This window comes from Ictidomys tridecemlineatus, chromosome 12 (assembly GCF_052094955.1).
Source record: "Ictidomys tridecemlineatus isolate mIctTri1 chromosome 12, mIctTri1.hap1, whole genome shotgun sequence".
NCBI lineage: Eukaryota > Metazoa > Chordata > Mammalia > Rodentia > Sciuridae > Ictidomys > Ictidomys tridecemlineatus.
The window spans coordinates 99,664,646-99,687,510 of NC_135488.1; the positions used below are offsets into that span (position 1 = coordinate 99,664,646).

At 48.2% G+C, this 22,865-nt stretch overlaps 1 protein-coding gene across 1 annotated transcript in view; it reads right to left on the reverse strand.

Annotated features, from left to right (window-relative positions):
- Window positions 1-260: 260 nt before the first annotated feature.
- Babam2 (BRISC and BRCA1 A complex member 2) overlaps window positions 261-22,865 on the reverse strand; it is a 388,027-nt gene continuing 365,422 nt past the window's right edge. The window contains exon 12 of the mRNA XM_005322497.3: window positions 261-652. Within this exon, the coding sequence (XP_005322554.1) occupies window positions 589-652 (64 nt within the window). The 3' untranslated portion in view covers window positions 261-588. The remainder of the gene's footprint in view (window positions 653-22,865) is intronic.

The following is a 22,865-nucleotide window of genomic DNA, read 5'->3' on the forward strand; positions in this document are numbered from 1 at the left end:
AACCCAGAGCGGGGCAGCTCCTCATCTGGCAGCCCAGCCAGGAGGTCTGTTCTCCAGCCTCCAGACAATATTCCTGCGCTGGAAATACAGGAAGGAGAAGCAGCCTCACCAGCCCCACAGGCCCAGAACCCATTCCCTTTGGGGCTCCCCTGGTAAAACAACTCCAAGGGCCACATGGGTAAGATGCTCATTTCAGGGGGGAAAAAAAAGCCAAGGGCTGGCCAACCTTATAGCTTAACAGAAGTCTCGGAGACAAAGACTTTGGAAGAAGGTAGGTACGTTTATGATGTCTTAACTCTCCCTGGAAAGTTACTGCATCATGGTCTGTGAGTTTATTTCTTCCAGCTAAGAAATATAAAGAAGGGGAGAGAGAGGGAGCAACCAGCAATGGAGGGTGCTAGGATTCGGGGTACCACCAGCCAGCTCAAGTTTGGGTTTCAGCAAGCGGGGCCGTCTGGGGCACGCAAAGCTGCCGTGCGAGTGACACAACTGCCGTGAATTCCAAGTGGCTTCCAGGAAGCAGCCATGGGTGCTGACACGCATGTGGGCCGAGCAGTCTGGCTGGCCCCCTCTCAACACTGGTGTTTCCTAGAGCTTTCCATTGGCAAATGCAGCCTCCTGGAACTGAGGGACAAAGGTTTTGAAATAAGCCCTGGTGGGAAAGGAGGGAGAAAAAAAATTGTGGTTAGTACAACTTGAAAAAAAGTGCAACTCAGAGCTTTTCACCCTAATTCAGAACAGTTGTTATTTATTGTTTGTGCATCTTGGGGTGGATTTTCCTCCTCTGCCAATGCAAAGCCTCTGGATTTTTCCCAGGGAGGTGCATGCAGCTCACTGCTGTGTTCTCTCTCATGGATATTTTAAGGGCAGGTACACAGATCTTCCTGGCTGCGGATTCAAGACACATCAGGACTCAGGCTTTGCTGTCCGTTCCCAGAACTAAGACAATGACCTGATCCAAGCCATAACACAGAGTGTCTGTTTCAACCACCCTATCATTTCAGCAGTCTGAAATATCAGCGGAATTGCACTTTCCCCTCAATTGGACCCTTGCCTTCATATACACAAAGAGGACCTAATGAGAATTTATAATAGAGACAGGATCTGCATTTATTTTCAAACACATAAGCAGTCTGGTCCACTGGAAAGAAAGCCAGGCTATTTTTTTTTTTTTTTTTTTTGGTGGTGGTGTGGGGATTGAACCCAGGGCCTTGTGCATGCAAGACAAGCACTCTACCAACTGAGCTATATCCTAGCCTGGGGGCTGTGTATTTTTAAAAGAAACTTCTCCAAAGACGTGGCAGGATCTGGGACAAATCATATGGGCTTCTGGATACCCAATGTCTGATCTATAGAAACGGGGCCACATTCCACACCAGGAGGTGTGCATGAGCTGAGCCCGTTCTGTGCCATGTGCTGAATTGGGGCGTAAGATGGCCCAGGCATGGCACCTCCTATGTGGGAACACTCAGAGGAGGTAGCAGGCATAGAAGTAATACCACGCCAGGTGGCAAGAGCATCTCTGGAGGTGCTGTGCCAAGGGCGGGTCTGTGAGGGAGGAGTGGGCATTATGGGCAAAGGACCCAGCAAGAGCCGAGGCTTGTTGGTAGGAGGGAGCTGCAGAGACGGGGGCCCTGGTTACCCAGACTTACCTCTTAGACCTCCCACCAACTCCCACACAACCATGGTGACACTTTACATACACAGAGGTGGCTCACTCAGCAATCTCGCCCTCTAGAACAGTGACAAGGACTGGGAAGGGCCACCAGGAAAACCTGTCACCACACAGTCTGTTTTATTTAGAATATGATTCTAATAAGCCTGACTACCGGCCTCTGGCTCCCAGAAGATCAGAAGCATCAAATCAGGCATGGCGGAGCTACCTTAAAGGCAGGAGGCAGGTTTGCCTCAGTAGTGAGAAGCAACAACGTACACCAAACTGCCTGCGAGAAGACAACAGAAAACTACCTAGAAGACAGCTAGCTCAACAGGGATCCCGTGGTGGGGGTGATGGCCTCCATCACTCAGCAGGCCTGGGGGCATCTCTAGACCAGTGGATGAAGTTACTGATGCTACTTCACTGCCTCTTCCCCACCAAGTCAACTGAGACTCTTTCCAACTGGGCCTCTGTGAATGTTCTGGCTCTTTCTCAATCCTAGCTGCCACAAAGCCTCTCTGCAGCAGTTAAATGTTGGCTCCTCTCTCTGGAAGTTCTCTTTCCCTGAAACTTCCATGACATTGAACATCACCGATCTCCTTCCTCTCTTTCAGATGGAATCTTTCCTTGAGCTTGTCCCTCCCTGCTCTCCTCTCCCCTCATGCAGAGCAAGGTCAAGATCATGGTTGCTGGGTTACCGAAGGCTTGCATCATCCTCAGTAGAAAACTCCTCAGCCTGGTTTCCAGTCCTCCTTTCCCTCCTGAACCCCCAGTCCCACATTCCCAACCACCTATGGGACATTCTGACCTGGAAACTGCTCTGACATTCAAACCAGCCTGTCCCGCAGGGCACCTTCATCACTGTTACAGGGCTGACAGTGCTATGTCCAATTGATACTTCTGCAATGGAGCTCCCAGTTCCCACAATTTCCTAAATCCCTGTGGTGAATCTCCTCTCTTATCCCATGTCCCTCCATCCTGGGTGACATCTCTGGCTCTGGTCTTGTTACTGTTCAATGAAACTCCTGTAGAAGCTGCTTCCCCCTTTCTGGAGTGTGGTCTCTGCACCAACCCGACCAAGACCTTAATGTTCTCTAAACTCTCAGCCTGACTGTCAGTGACAATTACCAACTCCAATTCATTAAAAAAAAAAAAAAAAAAAAAAGATTTGACCTCTAGTATGTTTTTTGGGGTCTCATACCCCTCTTAAAAGCTAATAAAGGATTATCTCCCCAGAAAAAGTACGAGGGCCCCCAATTGCACATGCCACTGTAGGATGTCATGAACCCCCACACACCACTATAGGATGTCATGAAGCCCTTCCATGGTCCGACACAGGAGCCCAGGTCTACATATCTTCCCCTGACTGTGGCCACCTGCTCTTGCTCACATGTGCCATTTTTCATCTCTGGGCTTTATGCATATTCAGGCCAGATGCCCCTGCTCCCTAAGTCCTCCCTGGCCACCAGAAAGTTCTCTTCTGCATGCAGACACTCTTTGTTCTTCTTCCAGGGCCCCGGTCCCATGTATACATGTTCTTCTCACTGGCTTACACTGCTGGCCCATGGAAAGCTGGGTGGGGTGTGTCCTCCTCTCAGGGATCCCAGGCCTGGCTCAGCACGCTGCCCATGGAAAGCACTCAGTCTGGCTTTGTGGTTCTAATTAATGTAGCTCATGATGGCCACCAGTTTGCAAGAAGCAGATAAAGTAGGTCCATCACACACTGTTTAAGAAGGTGGGAGAGATAGCAACCCTAGAAAGCAATCAATGTAAAATTTATGTACCAATGAAAAAAAATTTTGTTTCTGTTTGAGAAAGACAGACAAGGCACCCTCCTCCATCCGCTCCTGATGGAAAGCACTCAGTCGGCTGAGCTGTCACCTTCTCTGACACTTAGGACCCCAAAACGCTTGCCCGTGATCAGCCAGCCATAACCATCCTTAATGCACCAGGGGAACTATGATGGTGGCAGAAGGAACCCTCGGCCTGGAGTGAGACTGGGTGGGCCAAGGGGAGCCCTGGTCTTCATTCCCTATGGTGAGTAGGGGTGATAAGCCCACCCTGAGGCGATGCTCGCTTGGAAAAATGTGTAGTGACTGTCAACTGCTGCCCAGATGTGACAGCCTTCCATTCCTTACATGTTTCAGCTGCTGCTTTTCCAGCAGTCTAGGGAAAGCCTGGTGGTCCTTGTTCTGAGGGTCATAGGAGGACAGGTCACTGTCAGCTTCTGTGCCTCTTGCTTTACTGCTTCAAGCGTGCCATGGGATGGCCCCCACCCTGGCCATGTTCCAGGTGAGGGCTGGAAGGGAGAGGCTGCAGCTTGTCTACACCATGGCCCCTGACATTCCCGATGAGTGGATGGTTCTGGCCACGATGATCTCCCGGGGTACTGGCCTGAGCCTGGCAGTCTTCAGCCAAGGGGCTCTCCACCGCCCCTCATGGGACCTGAAGCTAATCCACCAGCTCAGTTTTTCCTTGGAAACTTCTGAGGTCAGGGGCTGCAAGCTCCTTACACCAAAGGGTCTTGGCAAGAGGGAGCAAGCTTGACAGGCACACTCTCATTTGCAGAAAGTTCCACAGTTTCTTGTGTGTCCCGGGCTTTCCCTGCCAGGGCAAACTGCGTGCTACCAAAGGGAAGCGCAGTGAGGGCTATTTAAAGGCAGGGTGCTACCAGCTGTTTGCAGTGGGTGCTTCTCAACTTGGATCCTTGTCAAGTCAGTTGAGGGGGAGGCAGGGGAGAGAAGGGGAAAAATGACAACTGGCTCCCACCATTTATAGATGTTTTTAAAGCACTGCTTTCATTTATTTCACTTTTTATCAGAGAAAATGGAGCGCTTCCCAGAGTGAAGCTTGCTAATGGCACTAGTTATCTTTTTTAAAAAATCTGTGACCCAAAGGCAAAATGTATGGTAAGCTTTGGAAATATGTGCTGGAGTCTCCTCATTAGGGAGCCAAGTGGGGGGCCCACAGGAGAGAGGCCTGGAGTTAGCTAAGCCCCTCACTGTACTCACACTGGAAGGGAATCTATTTTTAGGCCAAATTAGAGCTCAGGATGCTTGAGGACAAATGAGATTCTTACCCTCTTCACTGACCTCAGCTGCTTTACTCAGGGTTTCAGAAAATCATAACTTAGTCCACTTCAAGTCTCAGAAGAATAAAGCCTAGAGAACAGATCCAAGGCCAAGGCTAGGTGGGTTCTGCACAGATTGAGAGCAGGAGGGGAGGTGGCCAAGGCTTCAGCTCACAGGCACAGCACAGGAAGGGGAGCAGAGTCCCTGGACCAGAGTCAAGATGCTCAAAGGCTCCACTTTTCTAGTCCTGGGGCCCAGCATCAGTGCGTCCCTCTCTAGGCTTCCATTCCTTCATCTACACAGGTGAGGACTGAGCGGAGGATTTCCATGCCACATGCTGCTGGATGTGGCAAGAGTGGAGAACACAGGCCCTGGGGCCAGCCAGACTTGAGCTGCAGGCCTAGCCATGCTCCTTGCTAGCGGGATCCCTTAGGCAAGTGACTGTAGCTTTAGGTTCTTTATCTGTAAAATGGAAATTGATTGTGCCTGCCTTAGAGGGTTCTTGTGAGGATTCAATGAGATGGTCCAAGTATACACTTGGCATGGTACCTGGCATACAGATGATCAATAATGCCAACAGTTACCATGGGTACCAAGTTGGATCTAATGGAATTCTAGAAACAGCCACAAGCATGTGCAACTGCAGAAGAGAGAAACGTATGTGGAGAGAGGTCCTAAGGTCCCTGCCTCAGTTCATACTTTTCCCTGGGGCTCCTTGGATGGGCCCCTCCCTTCTCATTTATTGTATTGATCGGGTAACGAGAGGCACAAAGATGGTCACTCAGCCAAAGCCACTGCTATATTGTGCACCTTTTAAAATTTAGTCCTGAGCTGCTTGTGGCATACTGTTGGTATATAAGGGCAAACTGCAGTCGGAGGCACCAACAGGTCCTTGTCTTCTGCTCACACCTGCAGAACATCTCCTTATGTGCAGTCAAAGGTTGGATCAGGGAGGGGGTCACAGTTATTGGCCAGAAAGATGTTAAGAATCATGTGGCTCTGGCTGCCAAGAAAAGGGCAATGTCAGTCAGCCTGGTCCTTGGGCAGACCTTTTCATTTTGCCAAAGCCTAAACAATTGTCTTCTTCCAAAACAGGACTTGAATTCTGCAACTCAAAAATGCTTTTCTTTGGGCAATTGTAAGATGAGACATATGATGTTTGCTAGAGCCAGGCCAATGTAGTTGGGGGGTGGGGATGGTGGGAGAAGTGGTCCAGGGACATGACCCTCACTGTCAGGAAATCAAGAACATATAAATCAAGTCAGAGGTCATTTCTGCAAATAGAGGCAAGTTCCAAACATCTAAATCTCATTGCTTTTTCCAGTTTTATTCTGCAGCTGTGATTTCAACCGGCACATGTTTTTAATCAGTCATATGAAAACCGATTGTGGTCTGAAAATCAAAGCAGTCCTGTAAATAGTGTAAGACAAGTCCCGCTAATCATGCCTCGTGGTCTTGCCTTGTCCTCATTGTCCTGAACCACCACTGTAAATACTGACTCATTCGGGGTCCTCGCCTCATGTCAAAGCATCCTCCCTACAATAGGATCTCTACAAAGAGACTTGGTGCTATCTCAATGCCCCCCCCCCAACTCTCCAAAGGCCCACATGACACAACTACCCATTCGACTCAGGTGCCCTGGTGAGCAAGTGACTGGCATGAGAGGAGCTTGTTTTGCAGTAGTGCCCTGGGTGATGGCAGCCTGGCTCTCTGGCTTTAGGAACAAACAAGTGGTTGTGACAGTCCCCATACACACTCCTGCTAAATGCACCAACCTGTGAGTAGGCTTGGTTTGTTTGCAGGGGATCTAAGCTTGTCAAGTGAGGAATTAACACACTTGAGAGGCAAAGGCTTGATATCACACTGGATCACAGCTTACAGCTTCCTGCAGAAGGCCTTACCCTCAGCTGGACTCCATTTCCCCTCCACTGGATCCATAGCACACTGGGCACTAACTTTGGCCTAGCCATGGTCTGCCTTGGTTTGCGATATTTAGATTCCTGCCTACACTGCTTTACACAGCTTTTGCTGTGAGAAGGCTGAGACTATACTTTCAGTATGTGCTGAGTTAAAGTGAATGCTGTTTCAGAGATCCATTTCTAGACATCAAACTATTGGGATGAAATCTGGTTTCTGCCAAATCACAGGGTATTTAAAAATATTAAAGTGATCAAAATTACCTAGCGTTCTCTCTGAAGCTGTCTGGAGCTTGCCAGTTCTTTTGGGGCTAACACAGTTTGCAGCCAGTTTCTACAACTGCAGTGGCCAGAACTTGCTCCCAGGGGCTGCAGGTCTCTCTGTTCCTTGGTGCAGTGTTTGAGACAGGGAAGGAGGAAAACACAGGACCAGCTGGCCGAATTCCATTAGGACAGGGACAGGGAATCCTAATGGGCCCCTAAGCTTCCTTGGCCACAGGCTGGCCTTCTCCAAGGGCTTCCATCTCAGTGTACATATATCTGTCACATACGAACCCTCCTCTCACACATGCCTACAAGCCCCTGCAGGATAAGACCGCTGGTCACATATGCCCATCTCTGCATCCCTAGCCCCAAGACTAGTACCCAACACATAGCAGCTCAATGCAGATTTCTCAAACAAATGCAAATATTTGGCTTATTTGAAGGTATACTTTAGAATGGCAGAATTCTATAACAGAAGGAAACCTCCACACAGTCAATCAGGACAGGGAAGGGAAAACTGAGGGATGGGTGCAAAACTGAGGACAGGTTGCAATGGTCCACCTACTATGGCAGGTAACAATTATAAGTCACATAGGCCTTCTATGCAGTCCCTGGATAGAAGGCCAAATCTGGGAACAGTTCATCTTCAGTGTCCCTGATGCTCCCCTTGAGGGCCTCACAGCAGGTGAGCTGCAATCTGGTACGTGGATCAATGCAGCCTGCCCCTGGCCCAGAGCTAGTAGGCAGAGTGTGGGCGAGTGCTCCATCTCCTTCCTCTCAGGTGGACACTGCTTCCATCCTAACCTGCTTGGTGACAGGCTATGGTGGCCTTGTGGCTACATGGGCAGTGAGAAAGGCTGGGACAATGGGGCATAGTTAGCTGGGCTGGGGCCAAGGCCAGGTAGTAGGCATGGGAGCATGCTAAGGAACATGGTGCTGCCTGGGCCCTGGGGACCAAAGCAGAGGCCCAGTCCTGTGCTCATCTGTTCTTCCCGTCTCCACGTGTCTTGTGTGCCTGGGTGTCAGGTCCACTGTCTGCTCTGCCCATGGCTGTACAAGCAGGAGTTCAGCACAGGCCACGATGATGGCCACATGGATGCCCATGGAGAATGCAGGACCTAATCACAGTTGTGGCCATGAGAAAGGCGACTCACCTGCTGGGCAGAAGTGGCCACTGTCTGATGGCAGTGAGTCACTACCGAGGTCACAGATCACCCTCCACTTTTTAGTCAGCAAAAGGGGGAAAACCAAGGAAGGCCCTCAAGGGGAAGTGCTCATGGTACCAGCAGGGCTGACCATGTGGAGTGTGGGGTCCAGGCCCCAAGTCACACTCTGGCAGGGACCATGCGTCAAGGCTTCTGCTTAGCCCTGCCAGGGATCAGTCTAGACCCGTGGTCTAGGCCTAGTCTCAAAGGACAGAGAGAATACTTAGGACCTCAACTCAATGGGGCATAAAACAATCTTCTCCTCCCCACAGAGCTAGTCTGGGGATCTCAGGTGTTGTTTGCCTGGTAGTCAATCTGGCTTCTCCCATCAGATCTCAGCATGTAGCTCACATCTTCCTCAGCTGCCTGGGGCCCTGCCTGTTGGCTTCTGGTCAGCCTAGCAATCTGTATCTTCATCTTCCTGGGTAGGTGTTCACAGATGGCCCTCAAAGATGTAGTGGGAGGAACAGCAAGATGGCCGCGGTCCATCCCCTTTCACTATCAACCCTTCACTCTGTGGCTGAAATAATATCCCCAGATGTCTGGCTCTCTGGCTTTAGACCAAAAAGCAGCAATTCCAAAAGATGAGATTATTCAATAGGAGAGTGTGCCGAGGGCTACCCTCCCTGCTGGGGTGGGAGCAATGGTCTTCCGGAGACAATGATCTTCAGAGAAAAGGGTTATTCTTACAGTGGGAACTGGAGGTAGGCTCTGCTGGATGGAGTAAGTGTGGGGCAAATCCACACAGGCTGGGGGGACCTGAACTTCTGGCAGGTAGAGGCCTTGTGGGTCCTCTCAAATCATGACAGGTGTACTAGGTGGGGAAGGGCCGACCACCTGCTTTGTGGGTCCACAGGACTCATTCCACTCAGCCCCAGCCCCGGGCCCTGCACACACTGTCTCTGCATTTGACATCAACAGGTAGCTCTGTGGCCCCAGGTGTTCATTAGAGAAAGAGGGCAGGAAAGAAAGGGTAGGCAAACAGTGTGGATAAATGATACCCACACACGGTAGAAAAGTGGGCTTGTTTAAACAGAGGGCTGTGAGATCCATTTTGTGGGTCCTGAACAGCACTGAAATGAAGTGAGGTCAGGTCAGAGTTCACCTCGCTGGCAGGGAGAAATACAGTTTTGTGAAACTTTTGTTTAAGTTAAATACATTGACTTAGGATTTGATATACATATCTTCCTGTGGAGTATGGTAGAAGAGTCTGGAAGCTGCAGTATAAGGAAAGGAGATGTCACTACATGCTAGGCCTCGAGTTGATTTTCATCTGTACTCCTTGACACCTGCTCTTCTAACAGGCCCACTACAGGGTCAGCATCTATCTTTGCCTACAAGAAATCTATGATTCAAAGATGACAAGTGACTTTTCTAAGATCACACAGCTAACAGGGGGCAATGCTATTTATGAATCCAGAGCTGCTTGACTTCAGAGAGCACATTCTTTCCACCTTGCCATAATTTCCAGTGGAAAACTGGCTGGCAGTTGAAATGGAAGCCCTGGCTCTGTCATGTGACTCACTCCTCCATTTTCTTATCTACATGAGGGAGTAAGATATATGATTCCTAAGATATTTTGATTTCGTGGTCTTTTCCCTCCCTAACATCATTTTAGCTGAATTTTGGCCTCCTCCATTAACATTTTCACTAGAATTGCCAATAACCCAGTGATGAATTTCAGGAGCTATTTACTGCCAACCCCTATTATACCCACATTTGCTCTTGAAAAACCCTCTAAATGGCCCTTCCTCTTCTTGTAGGTCTGTGTGTCTAGAGGTGTTGACCGGCACCTTAAACCCCCATTTGGAACCTGCACTGGGAAGCTGTTTCTAAATAGAATTATTACTCTGATAATGAGGGACAAAGGGATGAACTTGACCTCCCTCTTACTTGCCCATCTGGCTCTTGGGACTAGTGAACTCTGAATGTCTGGGAGAGAAAAAGAAAGATTAAGAAGGGCACATGCAGCCCACCCAGGTGACATGGGAGGCACCATGAAAGTTCTCTAGGTAATAAGTCCCAGAAGGGCAAAGGGTATGTGGAAGCTTCCTTTAATTTGGAAGTCATCTGGCATCATAAAACCCTCTAGGTTGGCTGAGAAGTAAAACTTCTGCAAAGGGCTCTAAATGGAACATATTGTCCCAACATGATCAACGTAGGGACCAGGAACTGGGAATATTGAGTCACTGCAGCTCTGCTTCTCATTGGCTATGTGACCTAGGATGAGCCACTTCACCTGTCTTGTGCCCCAGATGTCTCAACTGTAGAGGGAAGGGATGGTTTTGGAGACCATGCTGGATTCAGTATACTATTACCCATTATTGTTGATGTTGATTATCACTTTGGTATCAATCCAAGTCAGTTTCTTAAGTGGAAGCAGTAATTTAATAAGTGACCTCTCCCTGTGCTCTGCTAGAAGGGTTCCCTCAAAAGCCTTAATAAGTCTCAGCAAGGCACTGTACACATCTGAGGTTTCTAAACGTGCCCCTGTTGTCTCCCAATCTGACTTAGGACCAAGAATGATGGTCAGTATCCATCCTGGTCATTTTCTTCCATCCTTCAAGGCTGCAGACAAGCAAACATTCACAGACTCATGGATAGCTCCCGCCTTAGGAATCGGCTGGTTCCTGCAAGGCTAAAGGAATGCATGTGAGCAGGGCCCTGGCCCTCAGGGGACACACAGACACTTGACTCCCAGGGCAGAGAGCTGCATGCTAACCTAACCCTGGAAAGGAGCCAAGGAGGTTGGCTGATCCTCTTCCAGGCCAAGCCCTCCTTGGCCCACTCAATGCTGATATTGAGCAAACTTTCTGCCTCAAGTTTGCTTTCTTTTCTGCTTATAGCTATGCCAGGGCATTATGCAGCAGGCCAGACGTCTAGCACCTTTAATGACAATAATAATAATTTGCATTTACACAAGGTCTTTCATCGGGGGACTCTTAAAGTGCATCACAAACAATAATTAATTTTCCTTTGCAAGTCTGGGAGCCAGCTAAGTAGGAGCCCCTTTATTTTGCAGGCAAAGGGTACTTTCCTGGGCCATGAAACAAGTTGGGGGGCCTTTCCACCTACGCAAAAGCTACCCTCTTAAGGCCTGGCCTGAGCATTCATGGAGCCTGCTGCGGCCAACCATTCCTCCTGCCTCCAAGTTCCCTAGTGTGCACTGCTGAGCCATTCATCTGGCTTTAATCAGAGAAACTCACAGTTGGGAGAGGTCTCAGGAGGCTGTGCAAGGCAGGGCCTGCCCTAGCAGCTCTCTGAGGGGTGATCTTCCTGAGCACCTTTTGTGACAGAGAGCTCAGTACTTCCAGCCATATCTAAGAATGTTCTTCTTTCTCTGGAACTGCAGTCGGGTCCCTTGGACTCCTGCCCACAGGCCTGCTTCCACTCTCTGCAACAGCTTTGCTACATAAACTATCTGGGGGATGTGGGTAGATGTCTCTGGCATACAAGCTGTTGGCCTCTGTGGTCAACGTTGGGCAGAACTTGGTGGCTCACACTTCAAGATTCAGCAAGGCCTTGAGAACTGAGTGGTGGGGCAGCTGGAGGCTCCACATTGGGCCTTGAAGACAGGCTGTCTCCTGAGCACTGTGCAAGAAGTGCCCTGGGTGTCACTGTCCCTGGATTCTATGTCTGCCCAGATTTTAAATAAACTGGTTTATGTTGGGGAGCTGCATCCCGGTGATACAGACATACCCTAACTTTCTGTTCAGTGACTGTATGAATGAATATTCTTCCTTCCAAGGATCTATTCTTTGTGCATATGTGGGTTCTGGAGATTGAACCCAGGGCCTCACGGATGCTAGGCAAGTGCTCCTCCACTGAGCTACCACAGATCTGTTCTTAAAGTCTATAAATAACAGTCAATTCCAGAGACTAGTTTATTGAGACCAAGCCAGATAATAATCTCTTTAGTTTTTTTTTTCCTTTCTTCTTTTTTAACCCTACTTTATCAGAATAAATACTTGGGGTTAAACATGAGAAGAGGATGCATCAGTGCTGAGCTGGCAACTGATACAAGGACATGGAATGCCATGATCTTTCGCACCAGATGGTTGGAGGCAAGGGGTGTGTCAAGAGTGGGGTTGGAGGCACAGGCCAAATGAAATCCTTTGATAAGTTTATCTTCAAACAGCTAGATCTTCTGGGGACACCAAGAGCTCTCTAGAGTGATTTCTGGGTCCTCACTGGTTTGCTTGAAAAGACACCCACCCTCACTCTGCCAAGAGCACAGTGTTTGGGTGAGATTTTTCTCACAGTGGTTTACTGTGGAAGGAATTTCGAGCATGCGTTAAAGGCTGTTGCTTTCCTAAAACCTGCACCACATATGAGCAGGAGGTTTGGCTTGTGGTGACACAGCCTGATTCTGTTTTGATTTCCCATGATTCTTACTTTCTAATCTACAATCAGGGCTGATCATTTTTGGCTTGGATTTGACCTGGGCCTTTAATTTGGGAGATGATTGGGAGAAGACTAGAGATGGAACCTCTTGGTATCATTCTGGGGCAAGGAGAACACCCTGTAATTATTCCCTATCTGCTGCAGAAAGAACATGGATCTTGGACTCAGAGAGAACAAAATTCAAATTTGGACCCAATACTTACTACCTGTGTGTCTGGGGAAGTCATTGGGTCTCCATTTCTTTCTCCACTGCAGCTGTGGTAAGATGACAGTGCAGGGCACATGGTAAGACCTCAAACCTCATACTTTCCATTCCTCCTCACTCCACTGCCAGCAGACAGCCACACACAGACATACACACACCGAGGAACTCCTGCTTCATTTCAATTCAACAACCATTATTGCCAAGGGCCTGAAACACCCACAGCCACTGTCTAACTGGTGCCTGGAACCTAGTAGCTTTCCAATATTTGTTGAATACACGAATGAACTAACTTGACACTTGGTATTTTGCAGTTTATAATGTTTGTAAATAGCAAATTTTAATCCAAAAAATCATGCATGTAAAATAGATTCCAAGGGGAAGTCACCTGCCCAAGGTCAGGCACAGGGAAAGACAGAGGGAGTCAGTGTCCGGCCATCAGCACACTGCTGGTTCAGGAGTGTCTTCTGGGCCTTCTGTGGTCACTGAGGGCTGACTGAGCAGGAAGAGTGTGGCATGGGTGTCTCCATGTTCCGTCACATGGGTCTTTCTAGGCACTGCTCCAAGCCCACGTCTGACCATAGCTCGCTGCAGCTAAATGTTACAGGGGTAACATCATAGCCTGATAACCAGCAGCAGTTGTTTTTAAAATTAGGAACATCTGTCAATAGGCAGGTGTCTTTCTCTCGGGCCCTGAGCTATGGTCCCATGCTACTGTACACAGCCAATCCCATGTTGACCTTACTGGCCTACCTTCCCCCTTTCCAATGGGGGAAGCTGGTGTACATATCCATCCTTCATCTTCTCAATTCCAGCTTTCAAGGCCACAGAGAAGGAAGTGCTGTGCCCACAAGAGGCACCATTCCTTAGCATGTGCTCTGCACATTTCAGGAGCTCATGATCATGATAAACTGCATCCCTACGTGTTCTCATTGTCTTTTAAAACTGAGATAGGGACAGAGATTCACATTAAGTCCTCAGCTACCACAAGCTCTCAGTCTCCTTCTTCCCACTCCTCTAGCCTCTGATCTCTGGAACCTGCTGACAGATGCTGGGCGAGAAGGGTGGAAGAGGAATCATTCAAGATTCATTCACACAACCAGCCTGAATACAGTTCTCAGCATGAGCTGAGGAGTTCACAATGCTGTGTCACCCACCGAGAGTTCATCAAAGCCTTCTCAAAACTGCTCTGACAACATATCCTGCAGAGGAAGGTGTCCCAGCGAAATGTCATTACACGTGCTGAGCAGCATGGAACCCCATGCCTTGGGAGTGAGGTCAGTTTGTCCCCACCAAGAATCCATCTATTCTGGACCTCTGAGAACATTTCTTTGTGCTGCTAGTGCGCTGCCCTGGAGATGGAACTATGTCACGTGGAAGATCATGTGCATTCCTTAAGCTGAGCCAGTTTTAGGTCAGAAGTTGGCAAGGAAGAGCCAAGGGTTGGGCTCTCCAGCATTAGCACCTGAACTTATCAGGCCTACAGAGCTCCCAGTCACAGGGCACTCATCCTCTGGCCCTGAGCCTGGGAGCCACGCTGGCACCGAAGCCCTGCTGCAGGGGACAGGTATGAAGGGGGTGTGCCTGGGGCCAGCCCAGTGTGCTATGGTCTCCAAGGCCAAGGCCAATTAGAGTTCACCTACTATTGCTGGCAAGAGTACTGTGGCAGGGTCCCATGAGCTGCTGCATTTGGGAGTGTGGCACCTGGGCCCTAGGAGCAGGTGGGGGCTAAAATCTAGCCTGTGTTCAGCTTGCTAGGCTGTGTGTTTGCACAAGGACGTGTGTCCAGAGAAAGGGTCAGCTTTTGCTTTACCTGGAGCTACCAGTCAAACTGTATTAACCCAAAGGGGGACCTTTTTCTAATTTGCATACAGGTTTCTTTTCTTCTAGATTCAATTCTGTGTTTCCGGTTCTCTATTAGGTATCTGGTAGAGACAGACACATGGGGAACAACAGTGGGATGCAAATTCTGTAAGCTAGAATCTTGCTTGGTCTTGGGGGAAGAAGTTCCTTCTCTAGGCTGCATTTGAAGACATCTTCTTAAACCTACTCCTGCTTTTTCTTAATACTGTCTTCCAATTGCCCACCACTTAGCTATGCTCCTCCTCCTACTGCTAAGAGAGAGCAGGGGTAAGACAAGGTTTGGGTAGACGAACAGGTTCTCAAAGGCTGCCTTTGGTTCCCTTTCCTGCCATGCTAACCAAGCAGATCAGCATGCTCTTTCACGTGGGTCCAAAAGCATGCCCTGCCTTTGAACCATGCCAAGGAGCACAGTCAAATCTACACAGCTGGCGGAATTTTTTTTCCCAAACTGGTGGATACCATGGGTACCAGAGTCACCAGACCAATAAACAAATACAGACATACAGCAAAATAAACCTCACCCTTTCAGAGTTCAACAATGTCAAAGCCTGCTCTGTATCACTAGGTACCACAGGGAAAAAATAAAGAGGACTTTTTTTTGTAGCTAGTCCCTAACTAGTTACCTTTGGGATCTCTTCCTGTAAGAGAATGGCTGCAGAGCAAAAGCCTAGAATACTGGATTTGGAAACCCAGAGACCATCCAGTCGAGATACCAGCAAACTTCCCATTAAGGTCCAGATAATACATAAAAGTTTTCAGCTCTACAGACCATATGTTCTGTTGCAACAATTCAAGCCTGTCCTGTAGTGTCAACAGCCAAAGTACAAGATGTAAATCAATGGGTGTGTCGTATTCCAATAAAACTTTATTCATAAAAATAGGTGTACTCGTAGCTTTGCCATTGAGCTGTTTGCCAGTCCTTTATCCAGTCTAACCCTTCCCTGTGCAGAGGAGAGTTGAAGTGAAGGGCCTACAGTCATAGGGCCGTTTCAGGTCCCTCTGGAGACCAGGACTGGGCTTGTAAGGCACGGAGGGAGGAACAGAGATACATCCTGCAGGCTGAGAGCCACCAAAGTAGAGGACAAAATGGCCATTTGGATAACTGGAGATTTTGACTAAGATGCTAAACTTCCCCACTGAGAACCATGAAGCGAATGGGAAATTATGGGTTGAAACCTTTGTCCAGGCTAAACCTAATGGGATTGGGAAAGTTGACCCTGGACAAAGCTTGGCTTGCAGAGCTAGAACATGCGGGTTGGAGCCTCCTGGGCAGATGTTGCCAATGTTCACTCATCAGTTAGACTCAGGTACACTTAAAGTGCGTCTGGCGAAGGGCAGGAAAAAAAAGGGAAAAGGGAACTGGAAAGCCACTGGCACTTGCCTGGGAACAATATGAGAAGAAAACAGCAAATTCATTTTTTCCAGTCAGCAGCTGGCCAGACACCTAACAGCACATAAATGGCCAGAGAGGACGGGCCCTCTGGTCCAGGGCTGAGGACAGGTTGTTTGGGCTGTCAAGCATTTTCAAAACAAGTTTTCTTGGTCTCATGACAGGTTGTGGCAAGAACAAGAAAATAAAAAGAGTGGAAGATCCCATGATCGCTGCTCTGGGCTTCCACGTGGGCTGGCTGTGCCTGCACGGTCAAGTTTGCTTCTACAGTGTTCAGATAAAGCTGGTCTTAGGGTTAATACCACCTTGCCAGTGACACCATTTAATAAAATGATTCCTCTAAGAACTATCTGGCAGCTGGATAATCATTCCAGTCTAGGAGGACTAAGAGGTCAAAGTCATTCTTAAGACCAAGGGTGCTGTTCTGCTCCAACCCACACCCTGCTTTGTTTTAATTTTCACCTCATGTTACATGCACAGATTCTTCCCCTGGAACTGAGGTTAAAAGCTACCTGCTTGGAGGTGGATTTTTCCATCTCAACCATAGAACTCTTGGTCAGGGTGGGGTAAGAAGGCAGCAAGGAGACATGATTGGGCGGGCAAGGACCAGGCTGGTCTTAGAAAGTGCCCTTAGCTTCTGCCAGCACTGGTCTGTTCTTAGGGCTTAACAAACTCTCTCTTGCAGGAGAGAGTTAAAGCAGAGCCGAGTGTGGGGTGTGGAGGGCACAGTGCCAGGCACAGTCTGGGAACCACTTACCATGGAATCCAGAGACATGATTCAGAAATCAACGAACAAGTGTCCTGGGGATCCTCAGATCCCCTAAACGGTCACCAAAGAACCTGAGGCTGTACACAGAAGAGCTACCGATGCCAGGCAGAGTACTCCCCCTGGATTGCCCTTCCAGCCTGATGCTGTAACCCTCAGCTTCCTGGAGCAGCATACATTTATTTTGCTAGCATCATGCCTGATGGCTGTCCCAAACCCTGGAAGAAACACTGTGGAAAGTGAACCTACTCTGAGCCTTGTTCTTACCCTGATAGACAAGTTACCAGGCCACAGAGGATGTCTTCACTTCTGTGAGACATGTTTTGAAGAAAGAAAAGAAAATCCTCCACCAGGCCTGTAAGTTGGGGGAAGTAAAGGCTGATGTGTGTCAGTGCCCAGAGGCAGAGAGGGCCAGTGTCAGGTGGCACCCCGACTCCCATCCCCAAATGGGACCATAAGCATTTTGTGTCTCTTCCCAGGAAGTGAATGAAACCTCTGCCCAAAGCCTGCTGTGTGGAGAAGTTGTTATGACATGAGGGGGCCTGGTGGGCATGTGACCTTCCTCCTCAAATTTGCAGACTGGCTGGCAGGCTGAACTGTCCCTTGAAACAGGATTCTTAGCTAAATTCAAATTTCAGATAATCAACAAATAATGTATAGGAGGAATAAGTCTTTTTTTAATATTTATTTTTTAGTTGTAGTTGGACACCATATCTTTATTTTATTTTTATGTGGTGCTGAGGATGGAACCCAGGGCCTTGCACGTGCTAGGCAAGTGCTCTATGGCTGAGCCACAACCCCAGCCCTCCTGTGGAGGAATAAGTCTTAAATACTGGATGGAACACACACTAAATTATTTATTTATCTAAGTTTTTATCTTAACTAGGTATCTTGCATTTAAAAAAATATTTTTAGTTGTAGATGAACACAATATCTTTATATTGTTTATTTTTTAAAAAGTGGTGCTAAGGATCAAACCCAGTGCCTCATGCATACTAGGCAAGCGCTCTACCACTGAGCCACAATCCCAGTCCCTAGGCATCTTGCATTTTTAATTGCTGTATCGGCAAGAAACTCCACAGTGGGTCTGAGGAAGCCTGAGCATTGAGGTGGCAAAGAAGGAGTGAAAGGACCCAAGACAAACGTTCCTTTATAATGTTGCATGAGTGTGAGCTGAGAACTGAAGTTCTTTATTAATATTTCCAAGGTTAAGAAGGATCAAGTAGAATTTACCTGTCTACACCAAGGGCAGACAATTGTATTGATGTGCAGTTTCTAACCGTAAGAAAAAAGTCCTTACTATCTACCAGAAAAAAGACCGAATGTCTTAGCGTGGCAGTCAGTACTGAGAGCTACCATTACTTGAAGCCCAATATGGCAGGTGTTTCGCAATCATTTCTCCATTTAACACTCACAATCTTCTGTGAGGGAGGACTGTTACCCTCATGTATAGATGAGAAAACCAAGACTCACACAGGTAAAAAACAAACAAAGCTAAAGAAAAAATACAAGAAAGCTGTAGGACAAGGATTTGAATTCTGGTTAGTTAATTCTACAGAATATGTTCTTTACCTGCAATGTGGTGCAAGTTACTTCTTTAAACAGAGTTAATTATGTGGAATTTGTATCCTTTCTCTGGTAAACATTTGCTGAGTGAATGACTGAATGAATGAGTGGCAAATGTGCTGGTGATTTGGGTCAAATCTAATCCAAAAGTTTGCCAATATAAATTCTCACTGCAGTGCGCCCAACCTGAGTGTCAACCAAGGCAGGCAGGCTAGACACTCTGCAGCCCTAAAAAGGCAGTTGGGCACAGTTGCCTGGTGAATTTGGATAAATCAGGCCATTAGTCTGAGGAAGAGAGGCAGCTTAATGCCCTGCACTGCCCCATTGCCAGAATGAAATCTCAAGCAGTGATGGATCATTCCAGAAATAAACTAGCAGGCATTGTACCTGGGGTCTGAGTTTTGGCAGTAGGGGGCAGGGAGGCGATCCCTGGGGCTCTGTGTATTCTCTATGTGTAGGTGAGCTCTTATATTTGCTAAATGGACCTAACAATAACTTAGCTGCAGCTACACAGAAGTGTCGCCTTATTAGGTACATTTTGATCAGCTCCAGGAAACCACTGTCACACCCTGCTTCTTAAAATTACAGCTGCTCTAAGGCCTGGTCTTGGCTGGGCACAGTGGTGCACTCCTGTAATCTCAGTGACTTGGGAGGCAGAGGCAGGAGGATCACAAGTTCAAGGCCAGCTTGGGCAAATTAGTGAGACCCTGTTACAAAGTAGGTGGTTCTGCATTCCAAAATAAATAAATAAGTAACCTGCTCTCCCCACAGTATAGCATCTCTACCTGGAAGCTTGGCTCTGCCCACCATGGCATAAAAGGAAGCCAACTACTACTATTTCCCCCCTCAGAAGTGACTTTGGACTAAGGACTGCCCGAGGTGGCCCTAGCCTCACTTCTGCTTTCTTAGCTTCCATTTTCCATCAGCATGACTAAGGGTCTGTCTGGAAGACAGGAGACACTGGAGCTTTCTGTCCTCATGTTGTGTAGCTTCCCTACTGGCTCGGGGGCAGCTGTGAAGCAACGTGCTGCCTGTAGCCTGCTCCATGACAGTACGCTCCCTTCTTTTGCTGTGAACCCTGGTGTTAAGTTTGGCCACAGGAACATTTCACCTTTTCTTAAAGGTACCTGGTGCCAGGCATTTCTGAAGAATGGTTTCTGCCAAGAATACCCTGGTTTTCCCCATAGGCATGGAGGCCTTCAGCCTCCTCGGTGAGCCATTAAGCAGAAGCTCTCTGGGCCCCTCTGTAGGTGGGTGGATGAAAACAAGCATCTAGGCACACAAATCTCCTGCCCTTAACGTCACCACTGTGAGCAAGACAGCAGGAAAGAGGCAGAGAAAAGTCAGGAGGTCAGAGGTTGCTTGGGCTGGGCCTTGGAGCAGGCATGGGGCACAGGCTTCGAATCTTCATACTGTATGTCTTGAACAAGTTCTTCCAGGAAATGAAAATGATGCATTGAATGTAAACTCTCTGCCAATCACTGTGCGAACAGTTTTATGTCAGTTAAGGACTTCATTTAATTTCCACCACAATGGTTAATGCTTAGCATGATCATACCTGGCTGTAGCTCCTTCTGTGTTCCATGCCCTGAAGCTGGCCCCCACTGTCAAATTTACCTTCCTGGGATGCAGTCCTGCTGGAATGCTGTAGCTTTTATAGATTCCTGAGTAAGTGTATCAGCCCCAATATCTAGTTGCCATTTTGCTCACTTCTATCAATCCTCTACTTCAGCAAGGCATGATCTAGTTCGTTTTCACAGAGCCCTTGTGCTAAATGATCTGACAACAGAGAAGACAGCATCCTGTTTCTGCAGAAGCAAAGCCTCTGCTTTTATTGTGATCTGCACAGAATGACTGTCCTGATCGTTCTTTGATGCTTCCCTTTTTTCTAGAATTCATGCCTTAATGAGAAGTGATAGAAACAAGAGGCTTGGCCCTCCTGCCTTGGCTGGACTCCACATCACCCATGACAGCCCAGAGCAGCCCTGGCGGCACCTGTCAGAAACCAACACGCATATCTGAACAGTCAAGCCTAATTCCCAAGAAGCTGTTGTAACTTGACATCTGAAAATGTACTGCATCTAGAATTATTTTACAGGGTGTGTGTTCAGGGCATATGTGTGCACGTTCCACAGCTGAAGTGTTCTATAAATATCAGATGCAGGCTGTACAAAAAGCATCACGTACAGGGTGTCCTTAATTCCATTTAGTAAGGTTTTCGATTTATGTCTGACCTCTGGCAACAGAGACAAGTTTCTCAACAGGAATAAGAGCATGCTAAGCTATCTTAAACATACTTTTCACTTAAAATCCCAGAAATGGATCAGATAAGGTAGGCACTAGTTTAGTACTTTCAGACAAGGGTACTGAGGCCCAGAAAAGTGATGTGTCTTTCCCACAATCTCACAAGAAATTAGTGGTATTGCCCAGATGAGACCCAGGTCTCCTAATTCCCAGGTCATTATTCTTTGCATTATTTTCACTTACTGTATGTTTCTTCAAAGGCAACTGATTCTATTCATAAAGGTATGTTCTCTTTAGTGCATTATAGAAATCTAAAACTAGCTCCTCTACCCTTTCCTTTCTGACTCTAAGACACCTATGTATTTCCCAAGAAGGAAGATAATGTGCCGGACACGCTGGCATACACGTGTAATTCCAGTGACCTGGGAGGCTGAGGCAGGAGGATGACAAGTTTGAGGTTAGCCTGGGTAACTTAGTGGACCCTGTCTCAAAATAAAAAATAAAAAGGGTTGGGACTATAACTCAGTGGTAAGCATCCCTGTGTTCAATCCCCTGTACAAAAATCAAATTAAACCCAAAAAACAAAGCAAAATAAATAAATAAATAAATAAAAGTGACAACAGTTCAAAAACAAGTAGGTGACTGTACTTGGGGACTGGGAACACCTTCCTAATGTGGGAGTGAGGAGTGGTAGGGAGGGGCGGGTGATACAATTAAAACCCAAGCCTGAGCATCCAGATGTTCTCATAATGGTAAAACTAAGTGAATTTCTCCCACAAAGATGTGCTGACTCCAGTTACTTTCATGAGACTCTCCTGGTCAACAAGTTCAGTGCAGCTTCTTTGGGTTTGTGTGACTGCGGCCAGGACATACACACTTGCTCTGCTTCCCACTGGGAAGGCAGGATGAATGGAGGCTCGGTCCTCGAAACAGCCCTTGGAGGAACAAAGATGGAGGGCCTGGGAAAAGATGGTCTGAGGGGTCCTGCCAAGGGGACTGATCTGCTCCGCTTCACAGGAGACTGGGGGGCCGGGCTGGGCTGAGCCCTGTGCCTGGTACAGCCGGGTCTGTGCAGCCGACTGACCACACAGTGGGCTGAGGCTGTGTGAGTGGTAATTGATGGCCAGGCTTTTTAATGGAGCTTATCATTTCACAGCAACAGATGTCAGACTCGAATAAATAACACGCTCTCTCTGACCTACGAGATTTGGAGAGGATGTCTGGATGTCAAGCAGATCTGGATTCCTCCCCATCCCTGTTTCTCTCTCTTCTAAGAGGAAAACAGACCAAATCCCTTGAAGATCCTTTTCAAAATGATTCTTTTTCAGAATTCAAGCAACTAATCATTCCGCATTATTTATCTGTTTTACTTCTCTCTCCACAGCTTCTGTATTTCTAAACCCCGTGAGGGAAAAAGCCCAGGAGGGACAGGAGAGCTGCTCACATAGGAACCTGGGTGACAGGAAGGGGAGGCCTTGGTGGCCTCAGCTCTCCCCAATTCCCCTGCCAGCTCATCAGCACTGGTTCCCTTACTGTCCTCTCAGGGTGCCTGGACGGCCCAGGCTGTGCTGGCCTGGGCCTGAAAAATTCCCTCTTCTCTCCCAGGGGGAGTTTGGCTGCGACGAGGTTGGGAATTTTTAAAAGGAACTATTCATAGGAAACTCACAGTAAACAGAAGGCAAAGAGAAAGCCCATGAATCACAGGCTAGGTCGGACTGCAGGTTCTGTCACTGAAGTGTGACCCCAGAGGGGCCTCCGGGGCCGAGCTTCCCAGGAGCCAGGCTGGGCTTCTCTGCCTACCTCAGGGCTCTGCCATTTGCCAATCACCCCTCCTGCCCGGAGTTGCTCAGTTCACAGCGGCTTCCTCTTTGCAGAGGGGATGAGGGGAGGGAGCAATTATAGATGGCCAAAATTCTTGAGCCAAAATTCCTGACTGACCCCCACAACTCTGGGGTGTCAGAGAAAGAGTGTTACCAAATCTCCACAGGCTTTTCCCTAACACTGAGCTGGGTCTGGATGAGAAGGAATGAAGACGGGTGCAGAACTATGGTTCTGGTTCTGGAGCAGGTCCAGCCTGGGCTCCAGCCAGCCAGCTTACCAGGCATCAGAGAACTGCAGAGATGAGCCTGACTCTGCAGCCCAGTCTAGAAGCAAGGCACAGTGTGGGCGCCTTAAGGAACTCCCAACAGGGAGCCAGGGAATGATTTCTTCCAGGAGAAACAAACACACACAGCCTCACGCTCTAACCACTGCACAGTGTGGACGGCTCTCCAGCACCATCCTGTCCCCAAAGAATTCTCATGCTCAGGACTCCTAT